Consider the following 27,068-nt stretch of genomic DNA (forward strand, 5'->3'; position numbering starts at 1 on the left):
AAGGACTCTCTTTGATCTGGTGCCAGTTGAAATGAAATGATAAAAGGCATAGCCTGTTTGTATGGAATCAGCCTTGCCTTCAATGCGAACAGGCTGTTACCCTGTCATCTAACCACATTGGAAGATGTTTAGCACCTGACTATTACACTTCAAAGGAAAAGCATTCGCAGCTCTGGAATTTTCTAGATGCTTTCTTTTCAATGTCCACCATTATTGATGGACACAAATAATGGCCCACCATGACCATTATTTGTATGAAACCTTTATAAACACACGGACCACCAGGGCCTCTGTCTGCAGGAAGAACTTCAGACTGCCAAACCAACCCATCCAGTTTGTGCAGTGCAAGTGGAGAGTTGTGTCCTGTGCAAACCTACTTGTTTGTACTTAAATGAATTATTTTTAAGTCCTGAATCTAACAATAGTTTAGCGTCTGTACAAAGTGATAAGATTCCCCAAATTACCTTCCAGTGCATTTTTAGAAAGCAACTTACCATGAGGAGTGTTTATTGTTGAATACATTACAACAGCAACTTGCATTTATATAGTGCCGTTAATATTTCTAAAAGAATATCACGGTATATAGGGAAATTAACTAATCAAATCAGAAAAAGGGAGCGATAACCTGGTCAAAAAAGGGAGTTTAATTGAGGCTTTTAAAAATAGGAGAGAGAAAAGAGGAGGGGTTTAAGACCGAGTTGTAGAAAGGAAAGAGATGTTAAGGATTTAGGGACTGGGCTGTAGAGGCTTGGCAGAGATGTGAAGATATAGGAAGTGTTAGAGGTAGGGGGTAGAAAGGGGTTTAGGAAGTGTTACAGAGGGTAGGGGAGGAGAAAGGGGTTTAGGGAGTGTTATTGTTGACTAGGCCAGTATTTATTTCCCATCTCTAATTGCCCTTAAGAAGGTGGTGTTGAGCTGCCACCTTAAACCGCTGCAGTCCATGTGGTGTAGGTACACCCACAGTGCTGTTAGGAAGGGAGCTCCAGGATTTTGATCCAGCCACAGTGAAGGAATGGCAAAATATTTCCAAGTCAGGATGGTGGAGTTTTTGAGGGGAACTCGCTGCTGTGATGGTGTTGCCATGCACCTACTGCCCTTGCCCTTCTAGATGGCAGTGGTCGTGGGTTTGGAAGGTGCTGTCTAATGAATCTTGGTAAATTCAGTACATCTTGTAAATGGTACATACTGCTGCTACAGTGTGTCCGTGGTGCAGGAAGTGAATGTTTGTGGATGGGGTGCCAACCAAGTGGGCTCCTTTGTCCTGGGTGGTGTTGACCTTCTTGAGTGTTGTGGGAGCTGTACTTATCCAGTCAAGTGGGGAGTATTCCATCACACTCCTGACTTGTGCCTTGTAGATGGTGCACAGGCTTTGAGGAGTCAGGAGGAGAGTTACTCTCCCCAGAATTCCCAGCCTCTGACCAGCTCTTGTAGCCACAGTAATTATACATAGATAAGAACATATGAAAGGGGAGCAGAAGTAGGCCATTCAGCCCCTCGATCCTGCTCCCCCATTCGATAAGATCATGGCTGATCTGTTTGTGTTACTAATTCCATATTCCTATCTAACCCTGATAACCTTTAATTCCCTTGCCTAACAAGAATCTATCTACCTCTGCCTTTAAAAAGTATTCAATGACCCCGCCTCCACCACCTTCTGAGGCAGAGAGTTCCGAAACTGCACAACCCTCAGAAAGAAAATTCTTCTAATTTCTGTCCTAAAAGGGTGACCCCTAATTTTAAAACAGTGCCCCATAGTTCTGGACTCACCCACAAGAGGAAGCATCCTTTTCACATCCACCTTGTCAATACCGTTCAGGATCTTAGATACTTTAATGAGGTCACCCCTCACTCTTCTAAACTGCAGTAGAAACAAGCCCAGTCTGTCCAACCTTTCCCCATAAGACAACCCACTCATTCCAGGTATCAATCTAGTAAACCTCCTCTGAACCACCTCCAATGCATTTATATCCTTCCTCAAATAAGGAGACCAAAACTGCACACAATATTCCAGATGCGGCCTCACCAGTGCCTTGTATAACTGAAGTATAACATCCTTACTTTTATGTTCAATTCCTCTCAGAATAAAGGATAGCATTCCGTCAGCCACCTTAATTACTTGCTGTACCTACATACTAACTTTTCGTGACTCATGCACTAGAACACCTAGATCCCTCTGCACATTGGAATTCTGCAGTCATTTTCTGTTTAATTAATTCTCTGCTTTTTTTAATCTTTTGCCAAAGTGAACAACTTTACATTTTCCCACATTATACTCTATCTGCCAGATTTTTGCCCACCCACTCACTCACTCACCTATCTGCAACGTCCTCATGTCCTCATCACACCATACTTTCCTACCCATCTTTGTGTCATCTGCAAATTTAGCTATCATGTCTTCACTCCCCTCATTTAAGTCATTAATATAAGTTGTAAAAGTTGACGCCCCAGCACAGATCCCTGTGGGACTCCACTCGTCACATCCTTACAATCAGAAAAAGACCCATTTATGCATACTCGCTGTTTTCTGCCAGCCAGCCAATCTTCTATCCATGCTAATATGTTACCCCCTACACCCTGAGTTTTTATTTTCCGCAATAACCTTTGATGTGGCACCTTATCAGAGGCAGTAACCAATGATGTTGCACCTTCTGCAAATCTAAGTACAGTACGTCTACAGACACCCTTTTATCCATATCGCATGTTACTCCTTCAAAGAACCCCATTAAATTGGTTAAGCATGATTTCCCTTTCACAAAACCATGCTGACTCTTCCCAGTTACCTTGAGTTTCTCTAAGTGCCCAGCTATAACCTACTTAATGATCAATTCTAACATCTTCCCCATGACAGACGTCAAGTTAACTGGCCTATAGTTTCCTGTTTTCTGTCTCCCTCCCTTCTTGAATAGAGGGGTTATATTTGCTACTTTCTAGTCTGATGGAACCTTTCCAGAATCTAGGAAATTTTGGAAAATTAACACCAGTGCATCTCCTCCCTCATTAGCCACCTCTGTTAAGACCCCAGGATGAAATCCATCAGGACCCGGAGACTTGTCAGCCCACAGCTCCATCAGTTTGCTCAGTAAGGCTTCCCTAGTGATTGTAATTTCACCAAGTTACCCTCTCCTTTCCACCTCTTGATTTACATCTATTACTGGAATGTTTTTTTGTATCTTCTATAGTGAAGACAGAAGCAAAATATTCATTTCAAGTGCCATTTCCTTATTATCTACTATTAACTCCCCATTGTCACTCTCTAGAGGACCAACACTCACTTTACTTACTCTTTTCCTTTTTAAATACCTGTCAAAACTCTTGCTATCCATTTTTACATTTCTAGCTAGCTTCTCATACTTTTGTTTCTTACTGCTGATTAACCTTTCAGTCATTCTTTGCTGTTCTTTATATTATGACCAATCACCTGACCTGCCACTTATCTTTGCAGTTATATGCTTTTTCCTTAAGTTTGATGCTTTCCTTCACTACTTTAGTTAACCAAGGATGTTGGCTCCTCCCCTTTAGAATTTCTCTTTATAGTCGGAATATACTTATTCTGAGTATTCTGAAATATCCCCTGAAATGTCTGCCACTGCTTCTCTGTTGATCTTAACCTAGCCTAATATCCTATATGGCTGGTCCAGCTCAGTTCCTAGCCAATGGAAACCCCCAGGATGTTGATAGTGGTAAATTCGGTGATGGTAATACCATGGGGTGATGGTTAGATTCTTTCTTGTTGGAGATGGTCATTACCTGGCACTTGTGTGGCACGAATGTTACTTGCCACTTGTCAGCCCAAGCCTGGATATTGTCCATGTCTTGCTGCATTTGGACATGGGCTGCTTCAGCATCTGAGGAGTCATGAATGGTGCTGAACATTGTGCAATCCTCAGTGAACATCACTACTTCTGACCTAATGATGGAGGGAACATCATTGATGAAGCAGCTGAAGATGGTTGGGCCAAGGACACTACCTGTGGAACTCCTGCAGTGATGTCCTGGGACTGAGAAGATTGACCTCCAACAGGCATAAGTATGATTCCAACCAGCAGAGAGTTTCCCCTGATTCCTATTGACTCCAGTTTTGTTAGGGCTCCTTGATGCCACACTCGGTCAAATGTGGCCTTGATATCAAGGGCAGTCACTTTCACCTCACCTCTGGAGTTCAGCTGTTTTGTCCATGTTTGGATTAAGCTGTAATAAGATGTTACAGAGGGTAAGGGGTAGAGAGGATGTTTAGGGAGTGTTGCAGAGGGTAAGTGGGGAGAGAGGAGGTTTAGGGAGTGTTGCAGAGGGTAGGAGGGAGAGAGGGGATTAGGGAGTGTTACAGAGGGTGAGGGTGAGAAGGGATTAGGGAATATTACAGAGGGTGAAACCATAACAGCAGAAGGCTGTGCAATTATTGTTGCAATGGAGAGGGAGGGTTTGTTACCTGCCAGAGGGCTGAATGTCTTGAGGAGATTTTCATCGAGGAGTACAGGTGGGGCTGCAGAGGACTTTGAAGAGGAGAATAACAGGTTTAAAAGTAATTCATTGGGGAGGCAGGAGTGCTCTCTGAGAGAGGGCATGTTGTGGCCGAGGTTTAGATAATATTTAAGTTGCGGTGGCTGGGAGTCCTGAGAGGTAAAAACAAAAACAGAAATACCTGGAAAAAGTCAGCAGGTCTGGCAGCATCGGTGGAGAAGAGCAAAGTTGACGTTTCGAGTCCTCATGACCCTTCAACAGAACCAAGTAGAAATAGGAAAGGGGTGAAATATAAGCTGGTTTAAGGGGGGGGTTGTTGGGACAAGCAATCAGTGATAGGAGGAGATAACCAAAAGATGTCACAGACAAAAGAACAAAGAGGTGTTGAAGGTGGTGATATTATCTAAAAGAATGTGCTAATTAAGAGTGGAGAGCGGGACAAACGCAGACTAAGTGACCGCTTTGCAGAACACCTTCAGTCTGTCCGCAAGCATTACCCAGACCTCCCTGTCGCTTGCCATTTTAACACTCCACCCTGCTCTCTTGCCCACATGTCTGTCCTTGGCTTGCTGCATTGTTCCAGTGAAGCTCAACGCAAACTGGAAGAACAGCACCTCATCTTCCAACTAGGCACTTTACAGCCTTCCGGACTGAATATTGAGTTCAACAACTTTAGATCTTGAACTCCCTCCTCCATCCCCACCCCCTTTCCATTTCTTCCCCCTCCTTTTTGTTTTTTCCAATAATTTATGTAGATTTTTCTTTTCCCACCTATTTCCATTATTTTTAAATGTACTCCACCCATCGTTTATTTCACCCCACCCCCACTAGAGCTACCTTGCTTGTCCTGCTCTCCACTCTTAATTAGCACATTCTTTTAGATAATATCACCACCTTCAACACCTCTTTGTTCTTTTGTCTGTGACATCTTTTGGTTATCTCCTCCTATCACTGCTTGCTTGTCCCAACAACCACCACCCCCCACTTCTCACCCACCCCCCTTTAAACCAGCTCATATTTCACCCCTTTCCTATTTCTACTTAGTTCTGTTGAAGGGTCACGAGGACTCGAAACATCAACTTTGCTCTTCTCCGCCGATGCTGCCAGACCTGCTGAGTTTTTCCAGGTATTTCTGTTTTTGTTTTGGATTTCCAGCATCCGCAGTTTTTTTGTTTTTAGTCCTGAGAGGTAGTTGCTGGAATAATGAAGTCTAGAAGCATTCTGGGATATATGAAGTTTAAAAACAAATACAATACCTTCTTTTAGAATTAATTGTGAGGGAGATTGAGACACAAGAATTGATTCTGGGTACGAGGAACGATCTGTGACTGACCCTAACAAATGGGAGCGTGTCTGTCTGATCTGTGAGACGGGATATTATCCTGAGGCTATCAGTAACGTCATCTATTCTCTCTATGGTTATTGAGCTACCCTGGGTGAGGATTGTTCCTGCACATTCCCTAAATCTTGTAACCCTAAGGGCAGTGTATGAGCATTGTTTGCAATCAATACCTGTATAATATGCACCGCGTATCAAGTAAAACCAGTGGATTTACCTGTGCTTACATCCCTTCCCATGTAGCACCAACAGGTTTATCCCTGGGGCAGCAATACTTCACTCAAAGATGGATTCAATTAAACAATAGGCTAAGTGTAGTTGACAAGAACATAGCCTGAGCATCTTTTCCCTAAACTCGTCATTCCAGTTATCTTGTCCATTCTGGTCACCAACGAAAGACCAACAGCTTTCTTACTTATTCATGACCTGGTTCTAAGGTTGTGTAGCATTCTCTTTTAAGTGAATGTTCAGACTGATTTGTTGAGGAAGGGATTACCCATTCACACCGCGATTGTGTTGAACTCAGCATCAATCCTCCTGTTATCTTCCATTCCTGAATGATGGGAGTGGAAGCTGGAATCATTCAAAGTTCACATTTTTGTAGAGGGTTAGGTTCTCTCCGCTCACTTCCTGCCCTCTACTTCTGAATTGTAGTCACTCTGGTTACATTGGGCCACCTATATTGGAAGCATTTTACAGAAAAGAGATCATTCATCCCATCATGCCAGTCCTGGTGCGAGCTCCACGTGAATGCTGACTAATCACATTTTCTTTTCATGCAGCTATTGATACTTTTCAGCAGTGTTTATCTGATTCCATTTTAAATTTTGTGATTGACTTAGTCTCTGCGGATGTGAATTCCTGAATACTTGCGTGGGAGAAATTCATCTAACCTTCCCTTTTATGTTAGTGCTAAGGTATTTGGATAGAATTTAAAAGAATATGGGTTTTGCACAAGGGAATGATTAAAGTAGATAGCTGTCATTCAGCAATGTGCATGAGTTGGTATCTTCAGTAGAAAGGACACCTTTGTGCTGTAAATTTTGTGAAGGCTGTTACTGATTCATCAACTAGCAGAATAATCTTTTTCTGCTCATAATTATCTTCTCAAACCCTTTCAGAGCTTTGAGTGTTTCTATTAGCTCTTCACTTTATCTTTTTCTATTCATTCACAGGATGTGGGCTTCGCTGGCTGGGCCAGCATTTATTGTCCATCCCTAACTGCCCTTGAGAAGGTGGTGGTGAGCCGCCTTCTTGAACCGCTGCAGTCCATATGGTGTAGGTACATCCACAGTGCTGTTGGGGAGGGAGTTGCAGGATTTTGACCCAGTGACAGTGAAGGAACGGTGATATATTTCCAAGTCAGGATAGTGAGTGACTTGGAGGGGAACTTCCAGGTGGTGGTGTTCTCATCTATCTGCTGCCCTTGTCCTTCTAGATGGTAGTGGTCGTGGGTTTGGAAAGTGCTGTTGAACGAGCCTTGGTGAATTCTTGCAGTGCATCTTGTAGGTGGCACACACTGCTGCTACTGTGCATCGGTGGTGGAGAGAGTGAATGTTTGTGGATGTAGTGCCAATTAAGTGGGCTGCTTTGTCCTGGATGGTGTCAAGCTTCTTGAGTGTTGTGGGAGTTGCACTCATCCAGGCAAGTGGAGAGTATTCCATCACACTCCTGACTTGTGCCTTGTAGATGGTGGACAGGCTTTGGGGAGTCAGGAGGTAAGTTACTCGTCACATGATTCCTAGCCTCTGACCTGCTCTTGTAGCCACGGTATTTATATGGCTAGTCCAGTTCAGTTTTCAGTCAATGGTAACCTCCAGGATGTTGCTAGTGGGGGATTCACTGATGGTAATGCCATTGAGCATCAATCACTTCTCTACTTCATGGAAAGGCTCTTAGTTTCTCAAGCCTAAATGCATTGTCATGGGTAGAATGTATTTGCTCTCTTACTGCTGGCAATCAGTATGTTTTGTACGGAAAGAAGTGTGTCTTTTCTTACCATTGGAGAGTGTATTCCAATTAAACAATTCAGCAGCAAGCTTTTGAGAGCTCAAAATAAAGAGGAATATTTATTCGCATAACTTAGCCCAGAGTAACACAAAGCCACACACTCGGTCTCACGCATGCATGCACACACACGGATAAAGATTGGATACAGATAAATATTGTGCACATTTACAGATTACAGTTAATTCAGTCTCTGATTTGCAATTTCCTGTCTCACATGGCAAGCCTGTGGTTTCCTGAATGGATTCAGTGATTTAAAGTTGAAGTGTGAGTCTTGTAAAGTGAAGGGTTCACAGCAGGTTGTAGGTTTTCTTGTAGTCGAATAGCTAGGAAGGTGGTTCCTTGGTGAACTTTGAAACTGGAGCAGCTTAAGCCTTTGGCTGCTTGATGTCTTGCAGCTACTTTCAGAGCCTGGTTCTCAGACTGGCTGATGACTGATGATTCTGATGGACCTGCCGGCTTCTGGTGTAATAAGGGTGCAGTCCCTGAAACCAGCTACCATCACACAACTGCTGAATTAACGTTTCTGAGGCCCAGCCAGTCGAGTTTGGATGGGGAAGGCCATTGCGATACCGTGGGACGTTGATAGCGGCCATTGAATTTTGATCTTCCCTTTTGTTTAGTATAAAACATGGAGATAGGCAGTATTGAAACTCCATAGACTTCAAGTGTTATATCATCCTTAACCAATGAGATGTGTGAATTCCACAATTAGCTGTGAGGCACTCTCACCTATGTCCATTGTTAATTAGGTATTTGCTGGAGACTTTGTGCTGTCTGTTGTCTGAATGCCAAAAGTCACATTTTGCAGCAGCCATCTTAACAGCTTGCTTGTGTTCAATATTTTAAAAGTATTGACTGAAGGTTCATAATATGGTATGCCAGTACTGGGCAAGATAGCATAGGTGTGTGCGTGTGCGAAGGAGGGCGATGCTGTCCCTATTCCTATCACAGTTCATGAGTCCTGGTATTGGAAGCTGGCTGGTGCTGAAGCACTTGGATCGGAGAGGCTGTCTGTTAGTAAATGGACCAGACCAGTTTACACACTTCAGAGCTCCTTTCACTCCGTGATTAAAAATAAGTTGAAACTCCTATGAGCTTGCCTTCTAGTTAGTTCTGAATTTTATTTAAAAATGTCAAAATTGGTTGCTGTGATCCTGCTCCATCCATTAACATGGTGGGTTTGGAGGAATGCAAGGAATGACACGGAGCCAAGTGAGGGCCGTGCCCATGCTGAGTCTTTGATGGGATGTGTCTGTCTTGCAGGGAACTGGTCCACGTGATCCGCCACTTGTCGGAAGCCCTGCGTAAAGCCAAGCTGAAAGTGGTGTTGGTGATTCCTCCAGCGATCTCTCCCGGGTAAGCACTGAATGCTGCACTTGATGACGTGGCTTTTGCCATCCGGAAATATAGGTGAATGTGTGATATCCTGAAAGGGAAGCCTTAGAGCACGTAACCCCTGAGCAATGAAATGTCTCTGTGCTTTCATTGAAGTGCTGGTCTTTCAAGGAGCTCCATGAGAAAGCCTGAGGTGAGCGCAGTAAGGAACTCCACAGAGAAGAACAAATGCATCCCTTACCTGGATTAAACAAATTAGCCTATTATTTCAAATTGTTGTTCAATCCTATTCTACACCTTCTGTCGATAAGTCATACTGGCCACAAAGATGTGTAGTTTTTTTCCAGCCAGACCCCGTTGCACAGTCAGGAGAATTTGTGTCCAGTTTGTATTGCATTGCAAACAGCAGCCAGTCAGTGTGACCAAACAAGCAGAAGACCGAAGTCAGAAAAAGCATGAGGCCTTGTTCCTATTGTGAGTCAGGAACAGGGTTATGAAGCTGTAACTCTTTTCGAGTTAAAACAATTAACTAAATTAACAAAAACGTTATGAAGCTGTAGGTGTACAAGCCTACAGAAGCCATACTAATGGGGTACAGTTTTTAGTGACCATGTAAGTGAGGATATGTTGTTAAAGAGAGTGTGCAGTCAGTAGTATAAGAGGGTGCAGATGTCCGGAGTCTAATGCAAGTAAGTGAAAGTTGCAATCTTTCACGAATGAGATCTCCCGCCACAGCTTTGGAGGCAAAGACATCACATTGAGTTCCAGATCTGAAAGTCAGGGGTTTGGTTTCTGGCTTATGCAATGTCTGGTCACAGCTGAACTAATGATAGGCATTTTACAATTGGCTTTGGTTCCACAAGGCTAGGAAGGGTTCCTGATTTAATGTTCAGTGACCGCTATTGGAGAAGTGTGTACATGTATTTGGAGGTGTGATCAAGGCTAGGTTATCTGAAGCACTATTACCTTCCATGCTTAACTGTGTATTGCATGGGCCACACACACTGAATAGCCAATTGGTCAAGATACCAGAGGGTTATTAGTATCTGAGTGACTGTACACTAGCAGGAGAACTTGAATTCAATGACAGTACCTAATTCTAACAGGTGTGATAACACCAGATCAAAATATCAATTTTCTCCAAATTTTAAAAGTTTGTAATTTATATGCAAAGTTCCTGAGCAGAATTTCAGCAAATATTAAAATGTGGGCCTGAGCCGCCAACCCTGATGGTTAGGAGTGGAGGGGTTTTCTGTTTGAAGGCAGTCACCAAGATTGGTTCCTGATGGTAGTGGTAGCTGAGGCCTTGTAATGTGATTTTTGGGTAGTGCTGCTTTGAGCTTAGTGATCCGAGGAAGTCTGTGTATCCCTCAGCATCACGACCTCTTCCAATTATTGTGAAATTTTACGACTGCTTTTGCCACCTGTTAACTAGATATTCACCTCCCCTTCCTGCATCTTAGCTATGCTTAAGCTCATGCATATGTTCTGCTGACCATTCTGGAGATATCTGTTACATTGTGTTCACTGCAGTTTATCTGTTTGAGGTGAGTTACGTTGTGTTCACTGCAGTTTATCTGTTTGAGGTGAGTTACGTTGTGTTCACTGCAGTTTATCTGTTTGAGGTGAGTTACGTTGTGTTCACTGCAGTTTATCTGTTTGAGGTGAGTTACGTTGTGTTCACTGCAGTTTATCTGTTTGAGGTGAGTTACGTTGTGCTTGCTGCAGTTTGAGTTTGTGTCGGCGTTTACTGCTGCCCCAGATGTTCATTAAGACTCCAGTAGTGGCTGTAGGTTTCCGGGTTTGTTAGAGCATTCCTAGTTGGAGTACTGAGTTTATAGGGCAGCATTTTTGCCATGTGTTTTAGTTTGGATGTTTGAAGGCACATTGGACACCTACAATATGAGGGACACTCTCTTTTTCTCTCACTCTTTCTCTCTTTTTTTCTCTCTTTCTCTCTCTCTCTCTCTCTCTCTCTCTCTTTTCCCCCCCTCTCTCTCCCCCATGTGTAGGCAGTTTGTATCTCAGATGGTGGGGCTGCTAGTGTGTCATTGCTAGAGAGCCTCTTATTGGCCATGCAGTCCTGACAGCCTGCCTGCCATTCTTAATTGGATGGTGAACGTGCTCCCAGGCCACTACTTGGCTGTCCCCATAGCAGTTGCATTGGGTGTCTGATACTGAAGCGACACAGGGTCAGGAGCCACAAGTGCACCCAACATAAGGTACCCGACCCAGGACCAAACCTTCTGTCAATATCTCCTTGTGCGGTTCGGTGTCATTTTGTTTTCTAAAGCTCCTAAGAAACCCCTTAGGATGTTTTATTATGTTATAGAAATCGATGCTGCTGTTATTGGAATACTTAGCAGGTCAAGCAGCATCTGTAGAAAGACAACAGAGTTAACATTTCAAGTTAATGGCCCTTTGTCAAAACTGGAAAACTGTTAAAAGATGTAACAGGCTTTAAGCAAGTATGGAGGCAGGAAAAATAGGGATGGTCTGAGATAATCAGCTTTCAGAAGAAACCTAACAAAAGCTATAAATTAGGAAATGCTGAAGTGTCCCAAACCAAACTTTGTATTTAGTAGCAGCAAAGGGTACGAATCTGAAAGTTTCGTGTGTTAAGAGGAATTGTAACATCTTAATCCCCAGGATTTTATTTTTATTTCTTCCTTCATGGGATGCAGGCATCGCTGGCTAGTCCAAATGTATTGCCCATCCCTAATTGCCCTTGAGAAGGTGGTGGTGAGCTGCCTCTTGAACTGCTACAGTCCATGTGGTGTAGGTACACCCACTTTGTGTTAACACTTTGAGGCTTTAGTTAATCCCGAACAGCAAAGAAGTTTAAATGTGATTTCGAACATCGGTACACAAACTAAAATAACCTATCGATTGTGTGCCAGTGGTAACAGCGATTTCATCAGATAAATAATAACTAGATAGCAAGGTAAATTGGATTTGAATTAAAGAGGGAATGATAGGTGTGAAAGATGGAATTTGAGATGTGAGCTGAAGTGGATGGGACTAGAAAGTGAAACTTAGAAGGGGCAATGATTGATTGAAAAAGAGGAGACGTTGGTGTGCTGCAAGTAGAGATCAGACATGTGTGAATCAGAGAGTAGATTTTCAGGCAGATTGAGGGGCTGTTACTCAGACAGTGTGAGCCATAGACTGATATCGACTGCAGCAACATTCAAAAAGGTTAAAGCTGACGCTCGGGTTCTCTTGCTGGATTTGAAAAGCTCTCTTCAGTTCTGTCAATGAATAACCCAGGGACAATTCAACCAAATCACATTTGGTGGAGACGTGAAGGCACTGACCTGCCACAGGAAGACTTAGCATCTTGTGAAAATTTTTAAAAATTGTATTTTTATTCAGTTCAATGTTGGAGTTAAGAAGGGGAAGCAGAGGAGAAAGGCAAACCCGAGGTGGGGGAAGGAGGGGCATACCGTGTTAGCTGTCTGAGGGAGAGGGAAGGTGGGATATTACTGCAAACTCTTGCCTACATAATGTTCATTAATTCCATCGAGAATCCTTGGGTCCATCTCCTTGTGAGCAGCCTATAGGTTAGGGAGGCTGTTTAAACTCCCATGAATGTGATTGCTAAGTGTTATACCTCGACTCTCCATTCCAGGTGTTGTGTTTTAACATCATGTTTTTTTGAAGTTGACATTTGTGTCCCTGTTTGAAGGACCAACCAGCCAGGAATGTTTGGGAAGCAGGATTTCGACCAGCTGGCCCAGGTTGTGGATGGATTCAGCCTCATGACATACGACTATTCAAATTCACATCGGTAAGGCTTTGGGGTGAGTGGGTGTACTGTCTGGAATAGAACTTATAACTTGTTAAGCATGTCAGCCCTGAAGCTGTTAAAAGAAGACTGACCTGCTGTTCCTAAAGCCAGGTTTTACATTTCGCCTACACTGTACCTGACCTGGGATTACTGAACCTGTTTCTTTCTCTTCCCTCTTTTATTGGTCAGCCCAATAAGTGCCTCGCATACTTTATCGTTAGTTTCAACGATACAAAAGAAGACAGGAACGAACCAGCTGGTGCATCGAGCCCCTCACTTCCTGCCCTGTACAATTTACACACACACACTCTCACACACACTCACACACACTATTCCCACACCCTACCCCTATCACACTCTGCAATCTGGTGCTATCCTTATGATGACAGCCCATGGGCATTCAGTGACAGGTGCACTATAAACCCTGATCCTTCCCCCTCTGAACAGCCTGTTTGGAACAGGATTCCCTCGGGGTCGAGAGTCCCGTGTGGGACAGGATTCCCTCGGGGTCGAGAATCCCGTGTGGGACAGGATTCCCTCGGGGTCGAGAATCCCGTGTGGGACAGGATTCCCTCGGGGTCGAGAGTCCCGTGTGGGACAGGATTCCCTCGGGGTCAAGTGTCCCGTGTGGGACTGGATTCCCTCGGGGTCAAGAATCCCGTGTGGGACAGGATTCCCTCGGGGTCGAGAGTCCCGTGTGGGACAGGATTCCCTCGGGGTCGAGAGTCCCGTGTGGGACAGGATTCCCTCGGGGTCGAGAGTCCCATGTGGGACAGGATTCCCTCGGGGTCGAGAGTCCCGTGTGGGACAGGATTCCCTCGGGGTCGAGAGTCCCGTGTGGGACAGGATTCCCTCGGGGTCGAGTGTCCTGTGTGGGACAGTTTCAATCTTTTTTGGAACAGGTAAATCCACATTACATCAATCCCACAAGTCGGCATTTAATTGGTAATAAAACTCTGACTGACTTCAAAAGTAGTTGATCTTGTAAATATGAACATATAAATGTACGAACAAGGAGCAGGAGTCGGCCACTCAGCCCCTCAAGCCTGCTCTGCCATTCGAAAAGATCATGGCTTATTTGAATGTAACCTCAACCCCACATTCCTGCCTACCCCCGATAACCTTTCACCCCCTTGTTAATCAAGAATCTATTTAGCCCTGCCTTAAAAATATTCAAAGACTCTGCTTCCACCGCCTTTTGAGAAAGAGAGTTCCAAAGACTCAGCCTCAGAAAAAATTTCTCCTCACCTCCTCTGTCTTAAATGAGTGACCCCTTATTTTTAAACAGTGACCCCGAGTTCTAGATTCTCCCACAAGAGGAAACATCCTCTCCACATCCACCCTATCAAGATCTCTCAGGATCTTATATGTTTCAATCAAGTCACCTCTTACTTTTCTAAACTCCAGTAGATACAAGCCTAACCTGTCCAACCTTTCCTCATAAGACAACTCACCCATTCCTGGTATTAGTCTAGTAAACCTTCTCTGAACTGTAATGCATTTACAATTTTCTTTAAATAAGGAGACCAATACTGTACACAATACTCCAGAGGTGATCTCACCAATGCCCTGTCCAACTGAAGCATAACCTTCCTACTTTAGTAATCAATTCCCCTCACAATAAACAATAACATTCTATTAGCTCCCCTAATTACCACTGTGCCTGCATACTAACCTTTTGTGATTTAAGCACTAGGACACAGTAGAAGTGATGAGCTAGTTTTTAATTTGTTGTTATTAGCTATAAGTTTGAGCCTTTTCAACAAGACGGTTTGTTTTTTTTTCCCTTTTGAGTTCATTAATAGTCTGAGAGTTGCTGCAGATGTGGCTCAGAAATGTTCCAGTTTGATGTGAAGATTGGCTGTAGTGAACTTGTCAAGAAGTGAGCACCCCTTGCTTTTCAGACCTGGCCCCAACTCCCCCATCCCCTGGATACGAGGCTGTGTTCAGATATTGGATCCAGATGCAAATTGGAGAAGTAAGATCCTCTTGGGATTGAATTTCTATGGAATGGATTATGGTACCCTTGGAGGAACAGCAGAACCTATTGTAGGACACAGGTAGGATATACTGGCAGTCTTGAATTTATCTTGCTTTATAATGCTCCTGTGATGTACATTTGTGCAATGAGGCAGGGTTAATTACTGATGTCATAGCAAAAGATTCACTGGGAAACAGATCATAATACAATTGAATTCCACATTAAGTTTGAAAGTGGCGTACTCCACTCTCAAACAAGAATCCTAAGCTTAAACAAAGCCAGTTGCATAGGTATGAGGGGACAGTTGGCTAAGGTTGATTGGATAAATAGACTGTAAGATATGGCCATAAATAAACCACTTAAAGAAACAATTCAAAATGTTCAGCAAAAATACTTCCCATTGGAAAAACAAAAACTCATCAAGAAAGATCCACCCATGGTTCACTAAGGAGGTTAAGAATGGTATTAGAATAAAAGAAGAGGCTTATAAAGTTGCAAATAGTAGTTAGTTCAAAGATTAGAAGTGCTTTAGGAACCAGCAGAATGGCCACCAAAAAGTTGTTAAAAAGGGAAAAAAAAAGAATCAGAGCAAACTAGCAAGAGCTTTTACAAGTATATAAAAAGGAAAAGAGTAGCTAAAATAAACATTGACCATTTGAAGCAGAGACAGGAGAAATTATCATGGGGAATGAGGAAATAGCAGAGGCATTAAACAAATATTTTGTCTGTGTTCACAGCAGAAGCCACAAGTTGCATACCAGAAATGGAGGGTAACCTAGGGGCTAATAAGAGTGAAGAAATTAAGCTAATTAATATCAGCAGAAACAAAGTATTGGGGAAACTTGCGTACCTAAAATCTGACACATCCTTAGGACCTGATGGCATTCACCCTAGGGTTCTACAAGAGGTAGCTGCAGAGATAGTGGATGTGCTGGCTGTGATTTTCCAGAATTCCCTAGGTCCTGGAACAGTCCCAGCGGATTGGAAGTTTACAAATGTAACACCGTTATTCAAGAAAGGAGAGAACACAAACCAGAAACTACTAGCCTGGCATCAGTCATCAGGAAAATGCTGGAATCTATTATTAAGCAAGTCTTAACCATGCACTTAGAAAGCCATGGCGTGGTGAGACAAAGTCAACATGGTTTTGCGAAAGGGAAATCCTGTTAGACGAATTTATTAGAGTTTTTTTGTGGATGTAACTGGAAGGATAAGTAAAGGGGGAACTAGTAGATGTAGTGTACTTCGATTTCCAAGAGGCATTCAATAAGGTGCCACACAAAAGGTTCATACTTAACGTAAGGACTCTTGCATTTTCAAGTGATATATTGGCATGGATATAGGATTGGTTAATGGACCTGAAGCAGAGAGTGGGCATTTGCAAGTTGGCAGGCCCTGACTAATGTAGCGCCACAAGGATCAGTGCTGGGGCCTCATCTATTTTATAATCTATATTGATGACTTAGACAAAGGGACAGAGTAATGTATGTAAATTTGCAGACGCTACAAAGCTAGGTGGAAATGTAAGCTGTGAGGAGGACACAGAGGCTGCAATGAAATACAGAGAAGTTAGAGTGGGTGACTCAAGAAAAAGAAACAAAATAGGGGGACAGAGTTTACAGTCTGAAATTGTTGAACTGAATGTTCAGCCTGGAAGGCTGAAAAGTGCCTAATCGAAAGATGGAGGTGATAAGACCATAAGATGCAGAAGTAGGCCATTCTGCTCATCGAGTCTGCTCTACCATTCAATGAGATCATGGCTGATCTGATAATCCTCAACTCCACTTTCCTGCCTTTTCCCCATAACCCTTTGTTTCCTTACTGATTAAAACTCTGCCTACCTCAGCCTTAAATATACTTAACGACCCAGCCTCGACAGCCCTCTGCAGTAAAGAATTCCACAGATTCACTACCCTCTGAGAGAAGAAATTCCTCCTCATCTCTGTCTTAAGTGGGTGCCCCCTTACTGTGAGATTATGCCCTCTGGTCCTAGACTGTCCCGCAAGGGGAAACAACCTCTCAGCATCTGCCCTGTCAAGCCCCCTAAGAATCTTATATGTTTCAATAAGGTTGTGCCTCATTCTTCTAAACTCCAATGAGTACAGGCCCAACCGACTCAACCTCTCCTCATAAGAAAATCCCTCCCATACCCAGTATCAACCTAGTGAACCTTCTTTGAATCGCCTCCAATGCCAGTATATCTCCCCTTAGATAAGGGGACCAAAACTGTTCACAGTATTCTGCGTGGTCCAACTAGTGCCTTGTTTAATTTTAGCAAGACTTTCCTATTTTTATACTCCATTCCCTTTGAAATAAAGGTCAGTGTTCCATTTGCCTTCCCTATTACCTGCTGAACTTGTATGCTAGCTTTTTAGGATTCACACATGAGGACCCCCAAATCCCTTTGTGCTGCAGCTTTCTGCAGTCTTTCTCCATTTAAATTATATTCAGCTCCTCTATTTTTCCTGTCAAAGTGCATAACCTCACATTTTCGCACATTATATTCCATCTGTCAAGTTTTTGCCCACTCGCTTAATTTGTCTATACCCCTCTGCAGACTCTTTATCATCCTCACCACTTGTCTTCGCCCTATTTTTGTATTACCCGCAAACTTGGCGTTAGTACATTCGCTGCCCTCATCTGTCATTAATATATATTGTAAATAATTGTGACCCCAGCACTGATCCCTGTTGCTCTCCACTAGTTACAGGTTGCCACCCTGAAAATGCCCCCAATATCCCAACTCTTTGTCTTCTATTTGCTAGCCAAACCTCTATCCATGCTAACATACTATCCCCAACACCTTTTCTTTTCTTATTAAGTAACCTTATGTGCGGTACCTTATTGAACGTCTTTTGGAAATCCAAATATATTATATCTACTGGTTCCCCTTTATCTATCCTGCTTGTTACCTCCTCAAAGAATTCTAATAAATTTGCCAGACATGATTTCCCTTTCATGAAGCCATGTTGACTCAGCTTGATTGTATTATGTATTTATAAATGCTCTACTATTACATCCTTTATAATAGACTCTAACATTTTCCCAATGACAGATGTTAAACTAACTGATGTATAGTTACCTGTTCTTGCCTCACTCCCTTTTTGAATAAGGGTGTTACATTGGCAGTTTTCCAATCCTCTGGGACTTTTCCAGAATCTAAGGATTCTTGGAAGATTACTACCAGTGCATCCACTATCTGTGTAGCTACTTTCTTTAATATCCTAGGATGCAACCCATCTGGTCCAGGGGACTTAGCAGTCTTTAGCCCCATTAGTTTCCCTAGTACTTTTTCTCTAGTGATAGTTATTGTGTTTATTTCCTCCTGCACGTTTGCCCCTTGATTATTTAGTATTTTTGGAATGCTATTAGTGTCTTCTACTGTGAAGACTGATGCAACATATTTATTCAACTCCTTTGCCATTTCCTGGTTCCCCATTATTATTTCCCCAGCCTCGTTCTCCAAGGGGCCTAGGTTCACTTTGCCCTCTCCCTTCCTTTTACAAGAATAAAGAAGTCTTGCTACTTTGTGCAGGGTTTTGTTGAGATCACTTCTGGAATAGTGTGTGTAGTTTTGGTCTCCGCATTTAAGAAAAGATTTACTTGCATTGGAGGCGGTACAGTGAAGGTTCACTAAATTGGTCCCTGGGATGAGGGGGCTACCCTATGATGTGAAGTTGCGTAAATTGGGCCTATTGAGGCGATCTCATTGAAACATAAGGTTAAGAAGGGGTTTGACAGGGTAGATACTGAGAGATTGTTTCCCTTGTCTGGGGAGTGTAGAACATGGAGCACAGTCTCAGGATAAGGGGCCCATCATTTGGTACTGAGATGAGGAGAAATTACTTCACTCAAGTGAATCTTTGGAATTCTCTACACCAGAGGGTTGTGGATGGTCCATCATTGTTTATATTTAAGACTGGGACAGGCAAACTTTTGGTGTCTCAAGTGGGAGAATCTTTGGATATGGGGAGCAGACAGGAAAGTGGAGCTGAAGTTCAAGATCAGCCATGATGGTATCGAATGGTGTAGCAGACTCAAAGGGCCTTGTGGTCTACCCCTGCTCCTGTTTCTTATGTTCTTGTAAGCACCTTGAGAAGGTAAAGGTGCAAATGAAATACATGTTGTTGTAGGGCTATGTTCTCTTTCAATCCAGGAATTGTTCATAGCATTCATCCTACCCGGATCCTGCTGCTCTTAAGTGCAGGAACCATTTGTTGATCAGATGGTTTTATTGATCACTGAGTGAGCTGAACTCTCTCAGTAAGAGCACCTTCCATGAAGGCTCTCACAAACTATGTACCTGTTGTCGTTTCTTTAACTGCAGCTCCTGGTTTTAAATGTTAAGTCTGACCTTTACTGGTTTAGATATTAAACTTGCAGGCCATGTCTGATGTGTGGCTATTGCACTGTTGCTATGATTGTGTTCAGACCACTACCTCTGTCGCATTTGGGGTTGGCAGTCAGGCTGAACGAAGTCTACATTCCCCTGGATCATTAATGGGCTGTGAGGCTTCAGGAATGACCCCGAGAAGGATGTGACAAGCACTTTGTCCTGATGTGCACATCAGTGATATAAAAAATAGCATGAGAGGCCAGGGTAATTTAAAATGGCTGGTTCATCTCTTCAGTTCAAGGATTTCAGACGTGAGTCTCTGTACCTCCACACAACTGCCAGTTAATGAGAAGACAAAGAGGCTGCATGGGCTTTTGCACCAAAGGCTCATCAATACCACCAGGAAACCATCACAGATCTTACTATGAGCTTCTGTCAGAATTGACCGGCTTAGAGACTGAGCAGGTTTTGTGTTGGGGTCAGGAAAGGAATCGTTCTGTATATCCAGCTCCAGGGAACGGGCTGCTCAATGTGGAACTGTGAGGAATGATGAGGAAAATAACTACAGTTGTGGAGCATGTAGATGTCTGTGACTGTTGAGTAATGTGACCACTAATTTAGAGTATTAATGACTACACTTGTACCAAACAGAGATTTCAGCAGTGTAGATCAGTGATTCTCAGCGTTGTGCTGCAAGGACTCTTTTTCAGATCAATTCATAATCACAATGCCCCACCCTATGAAATTTTGATGCTTATAATGGTGAGAGTGCTAAAGTAATGAGTGTTTTAATAACACTTTTCAGAAAACAAGTAGTTATTTCAGATATCAGGAAAATGGGTGTATGCCCACTGAGCTATTTAAAAGCTCCCCACTCTTGACCAAGACTGAACTTGTCTAGTGCTCACCAGCAGCCTTGTGGGTCTACCTGCAATATAGGTGCTGTTTTTAGTGTTCCCTCATCCCACACTCCCCTCCTGGGTGAGACAGCCAGCTCACTCTGCTCATGTGGCAGCAGGACTCCATTTCAGGTCCCACCAGCCTGCTCCCCCCACAATGGCCACTCGCCCACACACTCCCTCCTGTAGGTCCACTGTGGGTCCCCCCTCCACTCCACTCCCTCCTCTGGGTATGGTGCCCATTCCCTCCTGTGCTAGCCAAGCCACAGACATCTACATGCTCCACAACTGTAGTTTCTTTCCTCCTCATTCCTGTCAGTTCCACAGTGAGCAGCCTGTTTCCTGGAACTGGATATACAGAACGATTCCTTTCCTGACCCCAATACAAAAATTATTCAGCCCCCCCCAGTTCCCTCCTGTGGGTCCACCACCAACTGTCCCCCCACCCCCCCCACCAACTCCCCCCTCCAAATCCACCCTCTGCTCCCGCCTCATGGCCTGACCCACTAGCTCCCAACTCTGGGCCCATTCCCCATTTCCGGCCCTGCCCTTGGGTATGCCCCCCTGTTTCCAGACCTGGATTTTCAGAGTTGTGGAGAGCCTTTAAAAATGGCAGGTGGAACCCAGATCCTGAAGTCCAACCAACTTTTCTGACACCCTGTTTTCACCATTAGGGGAAAGGGGATGGGACATGACTCACATGAGGACAACCCAAACTCAGTGGGCCATTTGAACTCAGTGCTGAGTTAAAACAGACCCCATTTTTGCTGGGGTAATGGCCTTATTCTACAGTGTGTTTTACAAATTTTTAGACTAGACATAAATGCTCTTGAAGAGCAAGTAAGGTCTGTAGAACTGTCAAGTTATTTAAATGGCCAGCCCTTTACAAGTTGAAAAAAAAGCTGCCTGTCTGTGTCTGAGCTAAAAAAAAAATTCTGTTCTAGCAGCATCAATAGCTGTTTGTTGACTTAACATTAAGTGATATCTTTATAGCATTATTACTGCTTGACTGCCTTGCACAACCTATCAATACCAGAGTGAGGAGCTGTACATTCACACTTTGACGACACAAAGGTGTTATGAAAGGATTGGCTGTCTTTACTGTGGGGTTATGAATACAAATGTTTGTTTTTATAATGGATTAAGTGCTTATGGGGATTTAAATGTATTGAATAGGCTTTCGCGAATTAGTTATTTTGATATACTGAAGTCTGTATTAGATATTTAGAACATTATTTTGTTTCATCTCTGCACGGCTCCTGAGTTCTGCCCTTAGTGGATACCGGGTGAGTTGGTATGGAGGGTGTAAGGGTAAAGGGTGGGGGGCTGGGGCATGAGTTGCCATCATGTTGGCATGAGGTTGTAGTGGCCATGAGGTGGTAAGGGAGCATGGGTTGACTTGAGTTGGCATGTATGAGCACGGGGAATGGGTGTTTGGGGTGCAGAATAGAGGGCCTAATATTGAACAAAACAACTGGGACAAAGTCCCTGAGAATTGAGGCAAGCCTTTTAACCCGCCCACCCTGGCACTCTGAAACCTCTGCGGCTCTCTGCGATCTGCGTACAGGGGTGAATGGCCTGATTCCATCCGTACTCACAAAGATCCTGCCATTCGGGGCACTTTTTCCCAAGGCGGGTGTGGCCAGCCGGAGATTCTCCGACTCTGTGTACCCGCCTCGGGAGTAAAACTCCAGGTCCCACTGTCTATATGACCTAGTGTGTATTGACTCCAGTTTGTGAAAAAAACATATTGGTAACAGAAGTTGAATTAGCAGGTCCTGTAAGAGAAGCCAGTGCTACCATTGTTCTTTCATAGATGTTCAAATGGAAAATTCTGACTGGCATATTGCGCATAATCCAGGTGTGTGTTTCCCAGTTGGTCATAAATATGAAAAATCATTTTGAAGTTGGTTGTTAGAGCAGCAATTATTCTTTATGACAACACCATACAATAGTTTAACACTAAATCTCAAATTCTACCTGTTTTCTACATCAGATGCCATTCAGTCAGTGTTGTAGCAATGGCAACTGCAATAGTGTTGTACCATCTATGTTAGCTGATAATAACAAACATTCTGGATAGTTTTCTCTAATGCATTTATTGGTACTTTTTAGACAGTTAGCCTGACACCAAGATAACTATACTCTGTGCTATGCCTCACTTATGAACTGGACATCTTCCAACACGAGAAATCAAAAAATATTGTATTCAGGGATGAATTTCATGAACCAGGGACTCCTCTGAGAACATTATTTGTCCAGAGGCTCATAACCTTATCCTGGGTCTGTCCCGGAAAACAGAGATGCATAGTCACCCCAGTAAACAAGGCCCAGGATCCTTCCCAGGAACTGACTGCAGAATGTGTTGCTAGGTTTTGAAGCCTGCAATATTAATGGGGCCTGTGTGGGTGAGTAGTATTTCGAGAGGATGTATTTTCCACAGGATGTTGCTGTGGAAAAAATAGAAATAAATTGTGGAAAATTGATTTTGTTAGTGACTCATGTTTGCTTTTGGGAAGATGTCTTGTCGATCGTTAAAATCATTGAATTAATCTGTACTAGGAGGCAGATTGTATTGGTTTCAGGAGTGTTTTGAAGCTACACTGTAGGAATAACAGCAAATGAAGTAGACTGGATCCTATGCAAAAAATGATGGAATATAAAGGGAAGTTGGTACTTGCAGGGGAGAGGCGTGAATACTGACAGTGGCAGGGTACAGGAGGGGGAAACACTGACGATGGGGAGGGTACGAGGGGAGGGGGAAATACTGACCCTGGGGATGGGAGGGAGAGGGGGGAATACTGACCCTGGGGAGGGTTCACGGGGGAGGGGGAAATACTGACCCGGGGTGTGGTGTGAAAATACTGACTCTGGGGATGGTAGGGAGGGGGATATACTGACCCTGGGGAGGGTACGGGTGGGAGGGGATATACAGACCCCGGGGAGTGTACGGGTGGGAGGGGATATACCGACCCTGGGGAGTGTACGGGTGGGGGTGGATATACCAACCCTGGGGAGGTGAAATTCCTAACCTTGGGGAGGGTATGGGTGGGGGCTGGGGGCGAGAAATACTTTGGCAAGGGCACAGGAAGAAGTCATTGACCTGAGGAGTTGAGCATTTGGAAATGTTTGACCTGGGGAAGGCTGCTTGTTTGATGGGGAACATACAGTAGGAAGCTCCCATCTCTGTCCACTGCCAGCTCCCAGTAGTTGAAGGGACAGGGCTGACCTCATCACCCATTCCCCCAACCATCATCTTTGGCTGTTGTTTCTCATATGCTACCTGTGATTTATTAATGCTTGTAATTCTTCTTGCCCCAGGCCTTGAATGTATTGTTGAGCTTTTGTGCTGTCAAGTGAACTGAGGTGTCAGGCTTTTGCTGCTGACTCATGTATCATGAGCAGACTTTGGAGCCACTTTGTGAAAATGCTGCTAAAATATCACCATCTATTTACCCATCAGTGTGCCCTGTATTATCATAATTAAAATGTAATAGCAGTTTCAAATTTAAATGTTTAATTAACTGCCATAAAGAGAATGTGCATTAAAACTGATTTGTAATTCTGTACTAATCATGCAAATTGTGGTGCCAGTTTGTAATGGGATTCAGAGTTGGAGAGGTAATGAGGCTGAGTGTGTTGGCGAGAATTTCAGGGACAGATAATGAATGGTGTCTTGGTGTGTTACTGTGATCACACACTTCATTCATCTTGGAGCCCAGGGAATTGCTGCCCCTTTTCAATTAATAGCCAGCAGTTTTTAGAACCACAGCATTACCGTACCCGCCCATGCGCACAAATTAATGCACACAATCTTCTCCCTCAACCTGCCACCCTTGTGTCTGCTGTTACAACCGGGCCCCGGGCAAGGTCTCCCAGTTTGTTAATTTGCCGAAGGGGATCCCAATTTTGTTTAAACTCCCAGCTGAGGAAGAATGAGCCGGCTCCCCTTTATTCCTCCTCTTCGGTCGGTCGCAACAAGGGTAATTTTAAAGGGTTCCCTTCCCCCGTGGATACCTTTTCCCAAATGTATTCATTTTTTAGAAGGAGCCAATTTAACCAGGCTTTCCTGAGTCAATGAAAGAGTAAGTTTATTAGTTACTAAAAACCCAAGAAAAATAATAAAAATGCAACACAGAAATGAGAAGTTAAGAGTCCAAGTAAAAGTTTAAAAAGATACACAAATCAGTCTTCGGCTTATCCGTGAGGCATAGATGGTGATACGCTGCAGCTGTTAAATTGGGTGATTCTGGTAGAGCTGCCTTTTGTAGTTTTGCAGTTGGTTTGGAGACACTTGGTTCTGCAGGATATCTGAAGAAGCTGTCCTATTTCCTAGTTGATTGTAGCTTCTGCTGCCTTGCCTCCGGCAACAGAGAGAGAGGCTTCACCTGCAACTGCAGGCATGACTAGTTGGTCTTCCTGCTTTCACACACTGGCACACTGCACTTCTCTGCAGCTAGCTTTTTAACGCATTTTTCCCTGTGTATTCCTGTAAGGGAAAAAAAACATGTCTTGCATCCAGAGTCTGTATTCTTTGATCTCAGACCACTTTATGCATTCTGAGATATAAATCAAGAGGAGATGAGTTTTTGGGTGACTACTGAGACATGGTAATCAGCCTTTTATCTCTGCAACCACAGGAGATTAAAGTTCAGCCTTTTGATCTTTCCTATCTCACTTTCAAGTGTCTCTGCTTGAAGAAGGCCATGGCACCTTTTCAGGTGTGACACTCCATGTTCTCTCAGGGCAGGTCTGTCAGTATAATCCACATGGGAATTTTCCAGAAAGTGGTCACTTTACATTATCAGCTGCCTTTTGCTTAGTGTCTTTGCCTGTATTTCTTTAAAGACACACACGTCTTTCTTTAAAAAGTTCAATATGCCCGCTAGTAATTCGTGGCTGTAATCGGCTTTTTACGACATGGCTGAACTCCTGGTCTGGCACACACCACCCCTAATTCTGGCCTCTTGTGCCTTCCTGATTTCCATCACACCACCATTGCTGTTCTGCAGTTGCTGATCTTTCACTCAGCACAGGTTTAAACTGTAGCACTCTGCCTGGCTCAGATAATATGGTGTAATTGATGTACTCTGGACAGGATCTGTCGCAGTGACCTAATTTGTGAATACTCTAACTATGATTAAAACTTAGCAGTAAAACACACTGCAGCAAGACTGGCTGCTCAGACTACAGCTAGAGATGGCCCTACATCCTATGTGCAGGACTGACTGTTAGAGGTGGGCAGTATGTGTGCTCTGACTCTCGCTAGCTTTCTAAAAAATTAGTTTATGGGATGTGGGCATTGCTTGCTAGACCAGTTATTGCCCACCCTAATTGCCCTTGAGAAGATGGCGGTGAGCTGCCTCCTTGAATCACTTCAGTCCATGCGGTGTAGGTACACCCACAGTGCTGTTAGGGAGGGAGTTCCAGGATTTTGATCCAGCGACAGTGATATATTTCCAAGTCAGCAAGGTGAGTGACTTGGAAGGGAACTTCCAGTCGTTGGTGTTCCCATTTATCTGCTGCTCTTGTCCTTCTCGATGGTAGTGGTCGTGGGTTTAGAAGGTGCTGTCTAAAGAGCCTTGGTGAGTTTCTGCAGTGCATCTTGTAGATGGTACACACTGCTGCCACTGTGTGTCAGTGTTGGAGGGAGTGAATGTTTGTGGAAGGGGTATCAGTCAAGTGGGCTGCTTTGTATCACTGTATCTTTACAGTGCAGAAGGCGGCCATTAGGACCGTTGAGTCTGCACTGGCTCTTTGAAAGAATATTCCACCTAGTCCCAGTCCCCTGCCTTATCCCTGTAATCTTGTACATTCTCTTTCACGTAGCAATCCAATTTGCTTTTGAATACCTCAATCGAACCCGCCTCCTCCACCCTTTCAGAAAGTTTGTTTCAGACTCCAACCACCCTCTGGGTGAAAAAAACTTTCCTCACGTCACATTTACTCCTTTTGCCCATTATTTTGAATCTGTGTTCTCTAGTTCTTGATGTTCTCTTGAGTGGGAACAGTTTCTCACTATTTAGCCTGTCCATACCCTGCAGGATCTTGAATACCTCTATCAAGTCTCCTCTCATCCTTCTTCCCTCTGTGGAAAACAGTCCCAACCTCTCCAATCTATCCTCATAGCTACAGTTCTTCATCCCTGGAATCATTCTTGTGAATCTCCTCTGTACGCTCTCCGATGTCTTCATATCCTTCCTCAAGTATGGCACCCAGAACTGGACGCTGTACTCCAGATGAGGCCTAACGAGTGACGTATCCAAGTTTAACATGACCTCCTTTACTCTTGTACTCAATGCCCCTATTAATAAAACCTAGGATACCATATGCTTTATTAACAGCTCTCCCAACATGCCTTGCCATCTTCAATGACTTATGTACGTATACATCGAGGTCTATCTATTCCTGCACCTCCTTCAGAGGCCCTCCCTTTATTTTATACTGCCTCACCATATCTTTCCTGCCAAAACGAATCAACTGTGCATTGAACTTCATCTGCCACTTGTCTGCCCAATCCACCAACATGTCTGTCCTTTTGAAGTTCAAGACTATCCCTGTCACAGTTGACAATACCTCCAATCTTCGTATCATCTGCAAATTTTGAAATCGTGCCCTGCACATACAGACTAGGCCATTAATATATATCAGGAAGAGCAAGGGTCCCAATACTGACCCCCAGGGAACTCCACTACAAACCTTCCTCCAATCTGAAAAACAACAATTTATCACTACTCTGTTTCCTGTTACTCAGCCAATTTCTTACCCAAGTGCCTACTCTCCTTTTTATTCTGTGACCTAGAACTTTGCTCACAAGTCTATTGTGTTGCACTGTATCAAATACCTTTTGAAAATACATATACATCACATCAACAGTATTCCCTTTATCAACCTTCTCTGTTACCTCCTCAAAAAAACTC

At 43.7% G+C, this 27,068-nt stretch overlaps 1 protein-coding gene across 1 annotated transcript in view; it reads left to right on the top strand.

Moving 5' to 3' along the window:
- chid1 (chitinase domain containing 1) overlaps nt 1-27,068 on the top strand; it is a 116,109-nt gene that overhangs the window by 42,300 nt on the left and 46,741 nt on the right. Inside the window, 3 exon segments of the mRNA XM_078549597.1 lie at nt 9,071-9,163; nt 12,831-12,932; nt 14,837-14,992. Coding sequence (XP_078405723.1) covers nt 9,071-9,163; nt 12,831-12,932; nt 14,837-14,992 — 351 coding nt within the window.

The sequence above is a fragment of the Cetorhinus maximus genome, chromosome 9, assembly GCF_964194155.1.
Source record: "Cetorhinus maximus chromosome 9, sCetMax3.hap1.1, whole genome shotgun sequence".
Lineage (NCBI taxonomy): Eukaryota > Metazoa > Chordata > Chondrichthyes > Lamniformes > Cetorhinidae > Cetorhinus > Cetorhinus maximus.